At 44.5% G+C, this 18753-nt stretch overlaps 5 protein-coding genes, 1 long non-coding RNA gene and 1 pseudogene across 6 annotated transcripts; 3 read left to right on the forward strand and 4 right to left on the reverse strand.

The window, feature by feature from the left end:
- Nucleotides 1-1046: 1046 nt before the first annotated feature.
- Nucleotides 1047-7467, forward strand: LOC127298637 (uncharacterized). Its single transcript, XM_071819793.1, has 3 exons — nucleotides 1047-4036; nucleotides 4245-4331; nucleotides 6650-7467. The coding sequence occupies exon 1, from the start codon at nucleotides 1090-1092 to the stop codon at nucleotides 3625-3627; it is 2538 nt and encodes an 845-aa protein (XP_071675894.1). The 5' UTR covers nucleotides 1047-1089; the 3' UTR covers nucleotides 3628-4036; nucleotides 4245-4331; nucleotides 6650-7467.
- On the reverse strand, nucleotides 3798-7034 carry LOC139831450 (auxin-responsive protein SAUR36-like). The gene is made up of 3 exons (XM_071820728.1): nucleotides 6750-7034; nucleotides 4340-4407; nucleotides 3798-3930 (listed from the first exon to the last, which is right to left on the reverse strand). Exons 1-3 carry the CDS (start codon nucleotides 7032-7034, stop codon nucleotides 3798-3800), a joined length of 486 nt encoding a protein of 161 aa, XP_071676829.1.
- Nucleotides 7468-8427: 960 nt separating the features above from the next.
- On the reverse strand, nucleotides 8428-8870 carry LOC127298634 (auxin-responsive protein SAUR36-like). The gene has a single exon (XM_051328478.1). The coding sequence runs from the start codon at nucleotides 8868-8870 to the stop codon at nucleotides 8451-8453; it is 420 nt and encodes a 139-aa protein (XP_051184438.1). The 3' UTR covers nucleotides 8428-8450.
- Nucleotides 8871-11815: 2945 nt separating this feature from the next.
- LOC127298626 (auxin-responsive protein SAUR36) lies at nucleotides 11816-12403 on the forward strand. Its single transcript, XM_051328473.2, has one exon. It carries the CDS (start codon nucleotides 11827-11829, stop codon nucleotides 12286-12288), a length of 462 nt encoding a protein of 153 aa, XP_051184433.1. The 5' UTR covers nucleotides 11816-11826; the 3' UTR covers nucleotides 12289-12403.
- An 871-nt stretch (nucleotides 12404-13274) lies between these two features.
- Nucleotides 13275-13738, reverse strand: LOC127303120 (auxin-responsive protein SAUR36-like; annotated as a pseudogene).
- A 1046-nt stretch (nucleotides 13739-14784) lies between these two features.
- Nucleotides 14785-15645, reverse strand: LOC127298633 (auxin-responsive protein SAUR36). Its single transcript, XM_051328477.2, has one exon. It carries the CDS (start codon nucleotides 15463-15465, stop codon nucleotides 15040-15042), a length of 426 nt encoding a protein of 141 aa, XP_051184437.1. The 5' UTR covers nucleotides 15466-15645; the 3' UTR covers nucleotides 14785-15039.
- Nucleotides 15646-17145: 1500 nt separating this feature from the next.
- Nucleotides 17146-18753, forward strand: LOC127298635 (uncharacterized). Its single transcript, XR_011744691.1, has 2 exons — nucleotides 17146-17246; nucleotides 17498-18753. It is a non-coding gene; the product is annotated as an uncharacterized lncRNA (long non-coding RNA).

Raw genomic sequence — 18753 nt, forward strand, 5'->3', positions numbered from 1 at the left:
AGAATGAATAATATAGATGGAGAATTTTGATACATGTCACAAGCTATTATGCTCAAAACTCTTAAGGTAGTAATTCTAGTTAATAGAATCAATAAAAAATCATATTTTGAGTTAATGAGATCATGCTAAAGAGAGAAAATCAAAATTTACAAGTTTAGTTAGCAAAAATATGGCCCCATGTTTTACACAACATAACGTTTCCTCTATGGTTTTTATTCCACCCATGGCTGAGATTTAGGTTTTGCTCTGGTAGATTGTTCATTTGCCATCTTGAGAGGCAACCCCAAAAGGCAATGAAAACTATGCATTATATATGGGAGCCATATCATGACTAAGAAGATGATGCTACTATTGAAAAGAGATGGTAGCTGAGGCAAATGAAGGGGATGGATTCACTGTGGTGGCATATTAAGTTCAGGGACGAAGCTGCCTCAAGAGGATTGGGGTCAGGTGACTCAATAAGAACTGGCAATTCCTTCACTAGATAGTACGTAGTAATAATTAATGCTTATTTGCATAGAATGATCATAGTAATTAGAGAGAATATGGAGATGACCCAGTGACATTTTTCTCTAGCTTTGTCCCTGATTAAGTTGCTTGCTTGTTACTTCTAATTAACTACCCTAGCCAGATGACACTTTTTTTATGAAGGAAACCTAGTCAAGAGGGAGGGCTCTCCTGTAAATTCATTAATCCATCGGTTTATAAAGATAACAAGGCCAAAAACCATACAAGACTAAGTTGATTTGAGGAAAACCATGCAAAAAAAAATTTAAAACCCTTAAACCAGATTCCACCACCATCGCAACTAATAGGAAGAGGACCGATGAAACATGAACCAAAACCACGATAAGAATAAATTTGAGCTAAAACTATGATAAGAATTATGAATCGGAGGAAGTAGAAAATTGACATGTTTAAAACAAAAAAAAATAGGCTTGGGTCGATCTGGTCGGTCCGTCTCGGATCCAACGGCGCACAGTGAGGGAATTGGCATCATAGTCAACCAGTACAAATACAGAAGCCATTGCCGCCTGCTCGCCCACAGTTCTCCCTCTCCCACTCTCTCCCCTCCGCCGCCGGCGCCCGATGCGCCGCCTCGCCGCGGCGGCGAAACCATCCCGGCGGCGGCATTTCTTACTCCCCTACCACATCTCCACAAGAACCACCACGGCCACCGCCTCCTCATCTTCCTCCCATCCGTGCTCCTCCTACGACCCGACGGCGCAGTTCCTCCCCTCCGGCTCATCCTCCCGGCACCTCCGCCTCCCCGCCTCCCTCCGCCGCGACGCGCTCCTCGGCCTCGCGCGCCTCCTCAAGACCTCCCTGCAATGCCACCTCGCCCTCCACGCCCTCACATGCACATCCCCGTCGCCGCCGCCGCTCCCCGCTCGCTTCGCCGCCGCCGCCGGACTCACCGTGCTGTCTCGGCAGCTGCGCCCCTTCGCCTCCCTCCTCCTCGCGTCCCTCCTCCCGGCCGCCTCTCCACACCTCCTCGCCTGGTGCGCCTCCCCTGGCGGCGATCCGTACGCCGCCCTTCGCCTCGCGCTCCACGCCTTCCTCGCCGCCAGCATGCCGTCCGAGGCGCTCGTCGTGCTCGCGCGCGTCCGCAGCATCGGGAAAACGCCCAGCATCTCCGCGCTCGCAACCCTGCTGCGTCTGCTCTTCTGCGCGGGTGAGGTCCGGGCCGCATGGAAGGTGTTCGCGGAAATGACCGCGAGGGAGCCACGGCCAACACTCGCTATCTTCAATGCCATGATTCTCGGGTTCTGCCACAGAGGGCTCGTGCATGTTGCCGCGGGATTGCTCGGTGTCATGTCGAGGTTCCGCGTTATCCCGGATGCGTGCAGCTATAACATCCTGATCAAGGCTCACTGCGAGTCTGGTCAGGCAGGGGATGCTTTCGACCTGTTTGACGAAATGATGCACAAGTCAGGGTGCGAGCCCACGGTTGTCACCTATAACATCCTGGTGAATGCTCTTTGCCGCGATGGGAATATGGTGGAGGCGAGGGGGCTGTTTGATGAGATGGCGAAGGCGGGTATCGAAGCAAATACAATAACTTTCAATGTTTTAATTGATGGGTATGCAAAGGCTGGACGGATGAGTGAGGCTAATGCGGCCTGCAGGGAGATGAAGTCGAGGGGACTGCTGCCGGATTGCTGGACCTTCAACATTCTTTCTGCGGGAGCAGACAAGTTTGGGAAGGCTGCGCACTTAACAACGCACGAGCAGGAGGAGGGTTCACAGATATCAGCAGACAGTATAGATATGGTGGTCTGTAGGCTTTGTTGGGATGGACGACTGGATGATGCCCGGCAGCTCGTGGGTAGTGCAGTTGAGCAGGGTGTTCCAGTGAGTGTTGCAGGATTTAATGCTCTGATTGCTGCATATAGCAAGGGGGGATTCGAAGAAGAAGCTCTCGAGTTATACAGAATTATGAAAGAGATAGGCCTTGCACCCTTGCCATCCACTTTCAGTTATGTGATAATGGGACTGTGCAATCAAGGAAGACTAGATGATGCACAACTTCTGCTAGAACATATGATTAGTAAGGGGTATTCTGTGGGTACCTCATTTACCATTTACATGGACTCATGCTTCAGATATGGTGATGTAGAAGGTGCCTTGAAATGCTGGGATGATATGGTGAAAGTTGGTGTGCAGCCTGATTTTATTGCCTTCTCTGCATATATCAGTGGTCTTTGCAGATTAGATCACGTAAACGAGGCTTATCGGGCATTTGTTGAGATGACAAGAAGAGGGCTTGTTCCGAACAATATTACTTACAACTCTCTCATATCTGCATTTTGTAGGGCTGGCTATGTGGCTGAAGCACTGAAACTAGAGAAGAAGATGAGGCAGAGTGGTCTTGTTCCTGATGTTTTCACAAGCAACATTCTGATTGATGGTTTTTGCAGAGAAGGAAGGTTGGATATAGTGAATAGGCATTTCTTGGACATGCGTAGCAGTGGCTTAACTCCTGATGTAGTGACGTACAATACAATTATCAATGCATATTGCCGGGCCCAGGATATGAGCGGTGCCATGGTTTTCATGAATAAGATGCTTGCAGATGGCTGTGATCCAGATATTTTCACATATAATATTTGGATCCATAGCCTTTGTAACAACCATTCGATGAATCGGGCGGCGAGAGTGCTGGATGAACTTGTTGCTGTTGGTTGCACACCTAATTTAGTTACATACAACACACTGATGGATGGCATTTGCAATGATGTCCTGGATCGAGCTATGATTCTCACTGGCAAACTGATTAAGATGGCTTTTCAACCCAACACTGTCACAGTTAATATTTTCTTTTCTCATTTCTGTAAGCAAGGTTTTGGAAGGCGGGCACTTGAGTGGGCTGAGAAACTGAGAGAAGATTCTGTTGCCTTTGACGATGATACAATGAATATACTTGACTGGGCGTACAGGGAGATGGAGGATGACCCCCGTGGTAGCAATGCAGATATTGACAAGTGTATGTTTCTTGAGTCCTTAATGCTCATGACATACAACACTATGAGCAATAGTAGATCCCCAAAGTTTGCAAATGTGCCTATCGAGACAGTTATTGATCCTGCTGGCAGCAACGCAATCAAAGTTTTGGATACTGGATAATGATGGAATTTCAAAACCACATGAACTACTTGAAAACATGAGCCACACAATCAAAGTTTTCGGGCTTGAGAGGGACATTCGCACGGGAACGAAACAACAGTCACCAGCCCTTAGCAGTTCAGGAGCAGTACCCTGCCAGTGCAGCCACACCGTCCTTAAACCCACTCTGGTCAGTGCTGGTCATGCATTCTGGCATTGGATAGGGAGCTGCAGATCAGTACCTGCTGGGGCATCGCCGCACTCAGGCTGCTCTTGGGCAAGATGAGCATTGCATCCTCCAGCAAGGATGATCTTGTCCACGCCCTGACAGAGAAGAGCACCAATGCCAGCAAAGATGAAGCCCAGAAGAGGAGTTCAAAGCACAACTTGTGGCATGGAAAGAAACAAAGAAGTGTTAGCTTGCATCAAGGCATGAAAGAATTTCTTCTTCTTTTTAACAATACTCTTATTCTTTTTTCTGTATATCTTTTAATCGAAAAAAGCACTTTAATATTATTTGTCCATGATACAAAGATATTTCTTTTTCTTCTTATTATTATTTCTTTTTACTTGTTCTGGAGGAAAACATCACATATGTATTATTTGGTTCTTATGTTGGTTTGGTCATGATGGCTCAGGTATCAGAGCAAGGAGGTGAAGATACAGATATGGGAGAGGTGCCAGAAATCCAAATTTGAAGCAAAGATAAGGAATGCCGAGGACAGGTTACTACCTTTTCTCAACTTTCGTCTGAAATTCTGAACTTATTGCATCATTCAGAGTGTCTGATCGAACCTTAACCTGTGAAACAAATACCAGCTGTCTGGTAACAGTCTCAAATCACCACTAAACAAGCCCTGCTTGGTTCGTTATTTCAGCCCACAAACCCTGTTTGTTATCCATGTTGTAGACAGATACTACTACTCCCTCCGTCCCACCAAAAGTGTCACAACTTTATCAAAATTTAGATGTATATACCTACTAGATAGTCTAGATAGATCCAAATTTTGACAAAGTTGAGACACTTTTAGTGGGATGGAGGGAGTACAAGTATTACTTTTATCCAACCTTGCATTAGGTGTATCCAACTATGCTAGAGTCTATTCGATTAGGAGTCCTTGTCTTGGCAGTCAAGTTATGTTATTGGGTTTGTATGTTAGGGATATGGTACCAGCTGCACTGGATTTACTGTTCAGTGAACAGTAGCCCCCCTAATGGTCCTTTTTTTTAGATTTATATAATAGAGGTAAAAGCATTATCACAGGCTCATTCATCGAAAATCAAAATCATAGAGACAGGAAAAGAAAAACAAATTTCCATTAAATTAATAGAAAGAAGGATCCCTTCTCTGATTAGAATCCCGTGCTATATAAGAGCGGCGTTTTTTGCAAGGTTTTATACCAGCAGAAACAAACCACCTGTATAAAAATTCCCAGGGTTCCCAAGCGTCGCCTAGCCTGTAAACAAATCGCAGCTTTCTGGTAACAATTTTGAATCACTCCCCGAACCATATGCCAAAAACTCTCATCCGCCTTGCTGCCTGCATTGTTCATTTTAGCTTGTATCCGTTTGCAGAATGTAACTGCGCAGATTTTTTTTACACAAGGCACACAAAATGTATGTTTTCATGAAATGACTTTGCACGCATAGGCTATGGAGATATACACGTAGAATTTTTGTTTCAATTTTTTTTGACATTTTAAATAAAGAGGGCATATGCACCCGAGAGCCAAAACGCCGCTCTTCCATACAACAACATTATTGAAAGTGCTGCCTTGCCTCCCAACTGCTATAACCGTTGTGTCGATCCAAGTAATCTACTATCATTTTTGTTTAATCTGTCAAGGGCTAGAAGTTTGATGTAAACTGCTTGACCTATGAAGTAATATGCCATGCTTTTGGGTATTAACTCGATAAGATTCAGCAAGTTTTCTCATCATAAAAGATTCAACCTTCTAGTTGGTCAGTTGGTTTCATTGATAAATTCTGAAAGGCGTTTGCAAAATTTGGAAAAACAGATAATGAGGAATTTGGAAGCTGCACTTATGCACGCGAAATTATCAAGCACTGAAGAAAGAAGAAAAGACAGGGCTTAAACCTCAATTACATAATAATATCACCATTTTGAACTTGAACTGGAACCAAGCACGATATGAATCTCTTTTCTTGGGTTTGGTTTGTTTCTCATCTGATCTTGTAGTAAATTCCAGCCCCATTTACTGAACTTAGCAGCTCTCTGCTATATTTGGAAATAGATACGATTGCCTTGATTCTTAACTGAGAAATGTTAGCAAGGTGTTCGTTGGTTTAGTAGTGCTTTGACTGTTGCAAGTCTAGCAACTGGTAGTTTGCTTGGCTACCCATGGCATGTGCATTGTTACTTGTATCAAATTTGATTTGTCAAACACTAGTATTGAACTCATGCAGTGCCATGGGTCTGAATAGAATGCATCTAAAGGAACTGAATGAAATGCCTGAAATTTGATTTATCAAACACTAGTATTGAGCTCATGCAGTGTCATGGGTCTGAATATTGAATGCATCAGAAGGAACTTAATGAAATGCCTGACAATCCATTTCTAGTAGATACTCGAATGAAAAAAATCGATATCGTAGTCCTAGCTACCCCCCTCATAGGCTCCTTACGAAAAGCTCAATTTTGTACTGGATTGGGGCATTCTATTCGTAAATCCATTTGTACGGGTTTATGAGAGGGGGGATGTATGGTTTGACAGTATTTTAAGCTCATTCATGAGCAATTCTCTTGCCCACCTAAACTTTTCTTTGTAAATTTTTGGATCTGAGGCCACACATTTACGTAACTGTGCTGGAAAATTTATTAACTTGTCCTGTTCGAGTCCTAAATGCGACAGACCACTTATCTCTGCTGATACATATAAATTGGAGGAATGTTGGTACTAACCATTTCTCTTGATTTGATTAATCTATTTCCTATTTCCTACATCGAATTACTTTACATACAAAGGTACAAAACAGGATGGCAATTAGCAACTGACAATAACATGCTGGCTAACTCCCACAGGAACTGCATAGTAGGGTGGCATCGCCATAGAGTTGAGAAACGCGGCCTATGTCTCATTGGTGGCACTTCTCCCGAGCAAGGACATGACGTACTCCATCACCACAGCATCGCATGGCAGCTTGATCCTGTCTTCTCTGCTTGCGAAGCCAACCACCTTTTTGGACATCCGTAGAAGCTCGCTGAAGACCACTGTGCTGAGATATGCCAATGGCACCTTGAACCTTCTCCCATCAGTGGTGTACATGACACAGTGGTCCTTTCCTGCCACTGCTGTTGAGCACCATTTGGCTGCTGTTGTCGTCGTCCTGGTCAGCCGCTTCCTCGTGAGAACTGCTACCCTCTGCCACTTCGTTGCTAGTGGAGCGATTCTCTTGGCGTTGATCATGGTCGGTTCTTTTTTCTGAGAGTTGGAGATTCTAGCTGAGTTGCAAATGCTTTGTTTGTGGATGTGGCAATGGTGTTTTGAGGCCACCGAACCAAGAATTTATAGCTGAAGACACCAGCCATGTCAAGTGCCGTCAATGGTTGGCTAAGTGAATAAGGTCATGAGGTTTGTTTGTGCCATACCGCAAGAAGATCAAGGAAATAATTGGGTTCAGATATTTCTGTAGGGCTGTTTGTTGCATGATGGGTACTGCCATAGTGGCATGTTTCGTGCATAAGTAGCTTGAGGACCCCATTCAAACATCGTTCGGACATTGTGTAATGAGATATTGGCAGACAACCCTTGTGCAGGCCTCTTGGGTCCAGCCTTTTATTGATGGCTAACTGTAAAGGATAGCTACTTATTTTTGGTTGCAAGAGTAATCATTTCTTAATGATCAGTCTATCTTAGTTTTGTACTTTGCATTTCATCAACACTGAGATTGCAATCAGTTGGAGTGGTTTGTGCTTCAATGCAAATTATTAACATTTTGATTAGGTTTGGAGGGGAGGGTCAACATTGATTGATTCAACATGAGCAACTTGCTGAATATTTCATAACTCGTAACTAATGCCCTATCTGGTTTCTACGCGGCATCCATTACTCTGCGCCTTCTCCGCACTTTCCTGAGGGTCTACAACCAGCTGCAAGCTTGCAAACCATGGTAATGTAAATTTAGCCGAAACTCATGTTTGACAGGTATGGACTAGTCTTATGTTGCACACTTCCCTTTGGGCATTTTCAGGCCTACTGCCTTTGTAAAGTCTTAGGATGTTCAGTTTATCTGTAACAGTTAGACACTTAGACATAACCCACTTATTTTACTGTAAAAGTTTGCTCTGCAGCTTGTACTGCTAATTTCGCTTCCATTTTTTGGATTTTATGAAAAAATATAAGATATGTCAGCTGATAAGTCTTATGACTAAGGATAATTTTTTATTTTGAACAAGATCATCCTCAGTAATTGCAGAAAAATTGCTTCTATAATATCTATTATCTGAGAGAACTGCATAGAGTTTTGGTGGCTATTAATTTTCTTGCAACTATCACTTCATCAATAAATAAATAAATACAGTTTTGTGGTTTACGTAGCAGATAATAAGCTCACATCTTTTATTCTCTTAATCGTAGCATTGCTTGTTAAGCATTAACTTCTGTGAGCTAGACATTTGTACTCTGAAGCTCGAGGTTGAAGTAAATAGCTTTCAGAGACCCTATGGCCCAATGCTACATTGCTTATATAGTTGTAATTAAGGGGACTAAGTAAGATGCAACAAGCTGGTATGCTAATATGTAATTTCCACTCTAGTGTTAAGCTATATTACATCGTACTGACATGCAGAATGGAGAACACTGAGGGGTAAACTCTGCATATATTCAGGAAGTACAAACTGCAAGCTGCTGGTGCAGCGCTACATGTGGCACCGTACAGTTTGAATATTGGCAAGGCATCACTACAGAGCTCAGGAACGCCTTCTCTACTTCCTCCGATGCATTTCTTCTAAGCAAGCACATAACATATTCCATCACCGCTGCATCGAAGGGCAGTATGATCCTGCTGTCGCATGTGAACCCAAACTCCTCCCGGGACATCCTTAGCAGCTCGCCGAAGACTGTCGTGCCAAGGTACGCCAGCGGGACCTCGAACCGCCTCCCATCGGCTGTGTACATGGCACAATGACCTTTATCTGCGACTGGCGATGTTGTGCAGCATGCTTCGTCATCTATAGATGCTGTCTTGACCCTTTGCCACTTTCTCACCAACTGAGCAAGCCTCTTGGGATGGATCATGGCCATGGCTGGGTGTTCTTGGTTCTCAGGTATTTTGCTCAGAGATGCTTGGTCTGTGAGTTTGTTGATGAAGTGATGGTTGTCTTAGCTCATGAATATATAGCCAGAGAGATATGAGCCTTACTAGCAGTTGATAGGGGACAATGCACATGCAATGTTGGCTCTGAAGGGAGGCAGCCAGATTCAGATCAGATTTTGCTGGGCCATGGCTTGCTCTTTAGAGGCAAAGGTTGTGGACTAGTGGCTAGGCGATCAGATGCATGCTACGGTCCTTGATGTTAAATTGGTAGAAGCATTATGCAACCATCTGGGGTCCAGCTTTTATGGATCTGTTCCATTTGGTTCGGTGTCCTTTATCATGGGATTGGGAGGTAAGCTAGTCAGCCAGTTTCAAAAGCAATAGTTTCTGAATGGTTCGATGACCCTGTCTTTGTACTTTTGCAGCAACCCGCTGATTGCAATCAGGTGAGGTGAAGAGCCAGCGTCACAGGGAAACACTGCATATGATGGCCAGGAGCCTTTGCTGAGTAGATGCAGAGTTTGCGTCACTGCTTTTGGTTATGTACTTTGCACTTACAGCTGCAGCTGCATGCTAGGTGATTGTTGGCTGGTTTAGCAGTGCTTTGATTGCTTCTAATCTAGCAAGTTGCTTGACAGCTCCATATCTCATGGTCTGCATGATTTCTAGCATCACATGTGTCAGCCATTCCCTTGTATATTCTCTGCATTTTCCAATGGGCCCACAACTAGTTGCTAAGGAGACCAGGTTCAGCCAGAAAGTCCAGTCCTGGGGCTTCAGGGTATGGCATCGATTCCATCTCTACAGGGCTGTCATTGGTTCAATCCAGTACATTTTGTGGGGGGCAGGACTGCATTAATCCAAGTTGCAATGCAGGGTCATTTGTTACTTGCATGTCCATGACAGATTGACAGGGACATAACCAGTATATCAAATTTCTTTATGGCGGTGTTCCAGTTCTGCCTCCTGTATGAAGAGATTAGAAGATATTGCGGTATTCATACACTTTTGCAGAAATGATGTGATTGCCCTCAGGTGAGGTGAAGAGCTAGTGTGTTAGGGTACAATGCATATGATGGAGCCTTTCCTGAGTATATGCAGAATTCACTGCTTTCGGGTGTGTACTTTGCACTTACAGCTGCAACTGCATTTTACGTGCTTGTTGGTCAACAATGCTTTGATTGCTGCAGATCTGGCAAGTTGCTGGGCAAATTCATATCTCATTGTTCCACCTATGGTCTGCATGGTCTCTAGCAGTGCACATGCCTACCATTTTCTGGTATCTTCTTTGCATTTAGCTGGGCATTTGAGGATCATGCTGCAATGTGATGCATACTTGGATATCCATGACACGAACATAACTAGAGGTGTCAAATTTTATTTGCAAAGCACGTTTTGATGAGCTCATGCTGTGTGAAAAACCTGTTTCTGAACATCTGCAGATTTGCCAATTCCGACCCGAGTATAATTCGATGGTTTTATCTATAGTTGAACAAAATGCGGTAATATCCTACAGGTCAGCTCCCTTAGTCCCTTCTCCATGTGTGAAGATTTTCCTGCCAACCTCTACGTTTCTTTGTAACATTTGTGTCTGACTGAGGCCATATAACTACACAGAAGAAATTTGTCAACGCTTACTGCTTAGGTCCTAAAAAATCTCTGATCGATCATTTATCTCTCAAAAAGTTATTATATACATTGAAAGAACAATGTCTAGCATAAACAATTTCCTTGAGTGCTTGCAAGATCAAAATGCTTCACATAAACAATTTCCCGTTTTCTAATTTTTCTATATCTCCACGGTTGGTTTGTAATCGGGAGCTGCAGACACCAAAGTGCTGGCTAACTCCCAGATGAGGCTCGGCATGATAGTGGCATGACATCGCCATGGAGCTGAGGAACGTGGCCTCCATCTCCGTGGAAGCGCTTCTCCTGAGCATGGAAATGGCGTACTCCATCACCGAGGCATCGCAGGGCAGCGTGATTTTGCCACCATCGGTGCCTGCGAAGCCGAACTCCTCTTGGGACATCCGCAAGAGATCACTGAAGACCGTCATGCCTAGGAGCGCCAGTGGCACATCAAACCGCATGCCGTCAGTCATGTACACAACGCAGTGGCCCTTGCCAGCCACCGATGAGTACGATGTGCCACATGACCCTTCGGTTTCTTCTTCTGCTGACATTGATGACATCCAGGTGAGCCTTTTCCTTCCTATGGCCGCCACCCTGTGCCACTTCTTAGCTAACTGAGCGACTGTCTTGGCACTCATCATGTTGGCTTCTTGTGTTCCTGGAAATGGGAGATATTCTTCCGCGACTTGGAGATTCGAATGCCTTTGTCAGTCATTGAAGTGGTGGTGTTTGGAGAGCACATAGCCATGGATTTATTGCTCAAGGGTAAAGCAGAGGTCCACATAGTGGAGTGTGATGGTTGGGCAGGAGACAATCCCATGGGCACGATACGTGTCGTGCTGCGGTTTTGGAGGTGCTGTGATGTGATCTGGAGCAGATTCTACTGGGGCCAAGTGTTTGGCAAGTGCCGGAGTTTGAGCTGGGCGTCTGGCCTGCACAGCCGTGGTGATCGGTTTGCTGAGGAAATGGCACGTGGACCCCATGGGGATCTCTAGCCACAAGCACATTTCAGACATGTATGGTGCTTGAAAATCTCATCAAAATTATTCATCACGTTACTGCAGCTAGTTGCAACAACATTGCATGCAGAGCACTCATGGCCTTGTCTCCTGCCCACCGCTCTTGCTGATAGCTACACACAACCTTCACGCATATGCACTGCCCTGAGCCCTCTCTCCCTGTTACTTCTACTATAAATCCATGCCCTGCTCAACACAAAACTCTTCATCCCATCTGCAAGCAACATCACGATCTACAGACTTTCAGAGCCAGAGTGAATTTTAGCCAACAAGGAACACATCAGACTCAACCATGATCCATCCAAAGAAGCTTGCTCAGCTGGCCAAGAAGGGCCGGCAGATGTTGTTGTCCGCCGCCGGTGCCCGCCGCCGGCAGGCATCAGACATGAACGACGACGAATGCTGCAGCACAACGTCATCTGTGGTTGCCGATGAGGGCCACTGCGTGGTGTACACCGCCGACGGAGCACGGTTCGAGGTCCCTCTGGTGTACCTCAGGACGATGGTCTTCGCTGAGCTCCTGAGGATGTCCGAAGAGGAGTTTGGCTTCACTAGCGGCAGGGACGGAGGCAGGATCACGCTGCCCTGCGACGCCACAGTGATGGATTACGTCTTGTGCCTGGTCAGGAGAGAGGCCTCCGAGGAGGTTGAGAGGGCGTTCTTGAGCTCAATTGCGGGGCACTGCCGCAGCTGCAGTGCTAGCTACATGGCGCCATCAATGAAATCCAGCCATCAATTTGCTCTTTGTACTTAGCTACTAGCTTAGAAACTGAATTTTGGTTAGGACCAAGAGGAGCTCTGTAGAGTCTGATGTAAAGATTTGGTTATCACAGGAAATGATACAAAGGAGACAACTTTTCTGTGAAAAATTCGTTGGTTACACATTCTCTAACATAGTTCATATAGAGTACTGAGGAAAGTACACCATGGGCTCGTGATCATGATTTGCGGGGACAGGAGGCAGTGGCTAAAAGGAGACCATTGAGATGGCTGGAAGGTGTCTGAACTTGGCAACAGCGTGGTGAAGAAGATGAGGATGGGGAGGATTAGATGAACAATAAATAAACTGTTATTCCTACCTCTGACTAGAACTGTCAGATTGGGACTGCGGGTCTTAGATGGAGGTGGGTTCAGCAGTTCGTAGGTTCTCGTTAGAGGTAGCAATGGTTGTTTGCTGCTTAGGAAATGGATGCTTCAACTGTGTCGTTGCCAGAAGTGGCCGATTCTGGATCTCCATTCCTCGTGTGCTGGAGAGTGCTATGCATCGGCTGGGCGGCCTCGCGTTGTCTCACCACACTCCGATGAGAATTGCAGATCAGAATAAGCCCCTAATCAGTAGCAGTATGTAGCAAAGCAAACTAATGTCTGATACATGTTTCTGATACTTGCTTTTTATCTTCTGTTCTGTAGACACTGCACAGAAATGAAATGAGCCTTGTAGTTGAACATATCATACAGTGACATTTTTTTTACCGTTTTCTTCTAGAATGGGATCTATTCATTTTTTTTATATACAAATTCAGCATCTTCTTTTGTAAAGAAACTGCAAGAGAATATTTGACAGCAGGTTTTGACTTTTGGGTTTCCAGGTTTCTGCTAGATTGACTACAGCCTTGCAAGATTGAAAACCTTACGTAAATATTTCTCTAGTGGCAGCAGGAAAAATGCCGAAGATTCCATTAACATGAAGAGAATGCACAATTTCCAAACTCTTTCTATATATGTCAAAACACTACTATACTAACAAGTACTAAACATAAAAACATTGGAAGCTGCAAACAGACACTTGTTGCCTTGTTGGTTGACACCCAGAGATTGTGCTATACAACTTGCATAGTGACATGGCATCGCCATGGAGCTCAAGAATGCCTTCTCAACCTCCACTGAAGCCTTTCTCCCGAGCAAGTACATCATGTATTCCATCACCATGGCATCACAGGGCAACGTGATCCTGCCATCGCGCTGACGAAACCAAACTCCTGAGACATGCGGAGGAGCTCTCTGAAGATCAGCGTGCCAAGTTACGGTAGCGGCACCTCAAAACGAGTCCCATCAGTTGTGTACATGACACAGTGACCCTTGCCTGTCACTGCCATTGAGCACCCTTGGGCTTCTTTTGTCACCGTAATGGCAAGTTGCTTTCTGAGGGATGCCACCATTTGCCACTTCTCTGCTAGTTGAGAAATTCTCTAGTCACTAATCATGGTCAGTTCTTTCTTCTGAAAGGTGGGACTGGAGACTCTACCTGAGTTGCAATGCTTTGTTTGTCTTAGAAGATGGTGTTTGGAGGGCACTGGACCAATAATTTATAGCTGACGAGAAGTAGGAGGGCTGTCAAATGCAGTTGATTACTGGGTAAAGGCCTATAGGGACACGACCATGAGTCTGGTACGTGCAATGTCGCAAGCTGATCAAAGCAATGTTATTTACATTTACATGTTGCTTTGGGCCTAGCTGTTTGGTGTGTGCTGGGTACATAACCGTGCACCGCCAGTGACATGTTTAGTGGGTAAGCAGCATGAGAACCCCAGGCAAACGAGTTGAATGAGTGAGACTTAATTCTTTAGCTGTTGTGCGATGATATATTGGCAGACAATCCTTGTAATTGTGATAGTGAAATCTAGCCAGCACGTTCAGTTGTCAATAGTTTTCCTTTGGCAGATGATATACTGAATTAGTTATATTTATGATTGCACTTTAATGCGTATTTTTTACATTTTGATTGGGTATGAACAGTGTCATATCTAAGTCCTGTTGATGGCCTGCCTGACTTGTAGCATTGCATGTGGAAACCACTCTTTAGTTCTTTCTCTGCACTTTCCTTTGGCCTTCTAACAGCTCCATTCCTGAAGATTGTGAATAACAGGCATGCACCAAACCTTGGGCCGACACACTTCTTATTGCGTGTTTTTCTGGCGTACTACCTTCTGTGAAGTTTTATGAGTTGGAGGACATTCGGTATTCGGTATAGTTAATCATCAGTTGTTTCTATGCCAAAAAAAACTTTTTTAAACTCCTAAATAAAGCTTGTTTTGTCTTCCATCTTGTGATTTTTATCCTACTTCATTACCTCATATAGTGATGGTCTTTTAATTTTTTTTCCTACAAATTCATCGTTGAAAATGGCTCCTGTACCACCTGATCATTTCACAAATTCACATTTTTTGACCTTTTTTGTGGTCTGGCTTAGATGATAGGTTGGAAAGAAACTTGTGTATACTCTGTGTAGCAGGATGAAACAATCGACATCTAAAAATAGTCACAACCATTGTTGCTCCTTTGCACAGTTGTATCATGCGAACTCAAATGTAAGAGAAGAATGGCTGCAAGCCAGCAACTTCTGGTTGGCCAAAATAATACTGCTTTGTTGCTTTGATGATCACATTGCTTTACATGCAATTTTCCTTCTCCTGTTGTCTGTTATCTAACTATCTTACACTATCCAGAAAACTACACAAAATTGAAGAGAGAATCAGGGTCTGTAATTCTGCATGTTCTTCAGAAGCTACAAACAGAAAATTTGTTGGCTGGCTCCAACAGCCGGCACCACACTGCCGGTGTAGTGGCAAAATGTCACCATAGAGCTTAGCAGGGCATTCTTGACATTAGGGGAGGCATTTTTCCTGAGCAAGCTCATGACATACTCCAGGACTGCAGCATCACAAGGCAGTGTGATCTTGCCATGGCTTGCAAAGCCAAACTCCTCCTGAGACATCTTGAGGAGCTCGCCGAAAAGCGTTGTGCTGAGGTACACCAAAGGGACCTCGAAACGCCTCCCATCGGCCGTGTACATGATGCAGTGGCCCTTGGTTGGTACAGAAGTGCAGCAACCTTCATCTTCCTTGGCTGACACTGCGAGCCTCTTCCTTCCAAGTGCTTCCACCCTTTGCCACTTCTTTGCCAATTGAGCAAGTCTCTTGGCGCCGGCCATGGTCGGTTCTCGGTCTTTGTGTTTTCAGCTGGAATTTGAGGAAGTGAGCTATGGATGTTTGAATGCTCAGTTTGTGGATGAGCTGATTGAGTGATTGTGTTGAGCTAGCTGTTTGCTGAATTTATAGGCGAGGGGAAGGACATCTTGATGGTGAACTGTGGTCGTCATTGAGAAGAGTTGGGAAGGGACAGGGCCATGAGATCTGTGCATGCAATGTTGCAGTATGATTAATTCGGATTAGATTGTGGTGGGGCCAAATGTTTGGTGTGTGCCGGAGCCTATAGTTGCAACTGGTTGGCATTGGTTTGCTTTCTTATCATTTTTGGCTGCTATACCGAACCGCATTGGGGGCAAGAGGCGTGTCGAGAACATGGCTATTGGCAACACGCGAGGATGGTACAGCGATGGTTCCAGATTCAAGGATTGAACAATGTCTGGCAGCACCAACAGATAGCTGGCATGTGATGCACATTGTTCATCCTTCTATCAGTCTATTCTTTGTGAAGATTCAGTCAGTCTAGCGCATGATCTGTTTTGATCTCCGACATCTCACATGGTGGCTTCTGCTGTTGAAATTTATTTCTTTTGTGTACATTAGTACATGACAAGGTGTACATTTTCAGCGTTACGCTATCTATGCACTTCTCCTGACAGATGCCTAACACTGTGATGTGCATTGTTCATGCTCCTTATCAGCCTATTCTTTGTGAAGAGTCCGTCAAAGCTGGTGTCGGTCCAACAGATGATCTGTTTCATTTCCGGCATATCACATGGTGACTGCTTGGTATTGCTTCTCATTTCTTCTAGGGTATGGGAGTACAGGAGGTGGTTTGGTCATATGCAACGAAAACCTCCAGAAGCACCACTGGAATTCTAAGGAGTATGGAAAATACGAGGGGCAGAGGACGACCAAAGTTGACATGGTCGGAGGCGGTAAAAAGAGACTTGAGGGACTGGAATGTCCCTAAAGATTTGGCTCTTGGTAGGACCGCATGGAAATCAGCGATCGATGTGCTCAAATCTTAGTTTACCTGTTCTTTTTTTCTCTCTCCTTGTTTTGATTTCCTTATGTTTCCATTGGGTTTCATATCTAGCCTACCCCAACTTGATTGGGAAAAGGCTTTGATGTCGTTGTTGTATGGGAGTACATGACTAGAAGCATAACTGTCCTGAAGTCACCTTTGTTTCCTTTCCTCTGGAAGTGGTAGGTATGTCATGTTTCCATGCTGAAGCTGATGACTCCGATAGTCTGATGTGTGTTGTGTTGACTGTTTTGCTCCAATGCATGTATTATATTTGCAATGCAAACTTTCCAGTTATTTTTTAATTTCTTAATTAGATTTTTATTTAGTCCAACATAAGAATAAATTGAGAACAGGAAACCTCTCTCTAATAATGACATGACACACATGTACTGAGTCCTGCTAGACTGCTTTAGATTTGTACAATCTGTGACTAAAACTTATAAACTGATGGTCCAAATGATAATCTGTTCCAATTCCTGAATTTGCAGATGATGGAAAAACACGTGTTATAAAGGAAGGTGGAGTGCATGCATGGAGCTGTCAGTGCGCAATCCAGGCAAGTGCAGGATCATCTAGTAGTAGTATCTAGTGTATTTTCGGTGCTTTGCTTGCAAATCAGCAGTGCATGCAGCTACTGCCATACTGACCAGTTGCAAATCAGGCACAGCGTGTGATGATATATCATCTCCAGTTCCATTAGCAAGCAACCCAAATGATTTTTTTATCATGCTGGCCTCTTACTTAGCCATTAAGAAGGTCAGTATGCCATCACATTGTGATCTCCAAATAACCATCCAAACATGCACTGCTATAGAAATCAAATCAAGGTTACATTTCTATATATCTTGGCTTGCTGCTTACACCTTCAGTTAGCATGTCATGTTCTCAGCGCATGACCGTATCTGTCCCTTGCCAACTTGTAATCCTATTTCCTACGCCATAGCTGCACCTAATAAAAATACCTTTTTTTCTCCTATTGCCTATATTAACTATCTTCACTATTCCAGGTAAACTACAGAAAACAGAGGCACTGCATCGGGGTGCATGTTCTTCAGGAGCTAAAAACAGCAATTTTCTGGCTGGATCCAACAGATGGCATTGTGCAGTGTAGTTACAAGACGTCACCATAGAGTTGAGCAACGCGGTCTCAACCTTGGCAGAGGCATTTCTCCTGAGCAAGCACATGACATACTACATCACTTGGGCATCACAATGCAATGCGATATTGCCATCGTTTGGGAATCCAAACGCCTCCTGGGACACCCTCAGGAGCTCACCGAAGATCATCGTGCTGAGATACACCAATGGTACCTCGAAGCGCCTCCCATTGGTTGTGTACACGATGCAGTGTCCCTTGACCGCTGAAGAGGTGCAACACTCTTCATCTTCTTTGGCTGTTGCAGTCAGCCTCTTTCCCCCAAGTGATGCCATCCTTTGCCACTTCTTTGCCAATTGAGGAAGTCTTTTGGCGCTGACCATGGTTGGTTCGTGATCTTGTTCTTCAGCTGTAAATTTGGAGAAGTGAGTAATCGATGGTGTAATGCTCAATTGGTGGTGGAACGACCTGATGCTGTTGAGCTTAGCCGTTTGCTTAATTTATAGCCGAGAGAAAGGACATCTTGATGGTGAAGTGTAGTTGTCGTTGGAAAAGATGGCAAGGGACAAGGCCATGGGATCAGCACATGCAGTGTTGTAGATTTGGATTAGATTGTGGTGGGCAAAATGTTCGGAGCCTGCCGGATCCAAATAGAGGTATCATCAAACCATTAGTTGGCTCGCATATCATGTCAAATTCCACATTTCAGATGTGGGTGGATTAGTTGAGAATTGAGATGTGATGTGTCAATGATCAGGGACAAGTGGCTCTGAATTGACTCGTTCATGGTTGTGACCGGTTGCCGATAACCTTCAGTCTCAGATTGGTTGTTGATCAGCCAGATGCACGCCTTTGCCTGAATCCACTTGCTCAACATTGGTTGCTGTTTCTTTGGTTGGTGGTTTGCTCTACGTCCAGCATCTCATGTTGTCTCCAGTTCACTATTGTTTCCTCCATTTTGATTTTTAAGTCAGTAAGAAAGAAGTATATGGTCTGTTTTGAAATCATAACCTAATCCTCACAAAACTGAGATTTTTATTTAGGAGCATTCAGTTTATTCGTAACTAGTTGTCATACAATTGCTAGATTTCCGGTGTCACTAGTTATTTAGCGGATATTGTTGTTTGATGGAAGTTTTCTTTCACCTAATTCCAAGCTGGTAACATA

The sequence above is a fragment of the Lolium perenne genome, chromosome 5 (assembly GCF_019359855.2).
Source record: "Lolium perenne isolate Kyuss_39 chromosome 5, Kyuss_2.0, whole genome shotgun sequence".
NCBI lineage: Eukaryota > Viridiplantae > Streptophyta > Magnoliopsida > Poales > Poaceae > Lolium > Lolium perenne.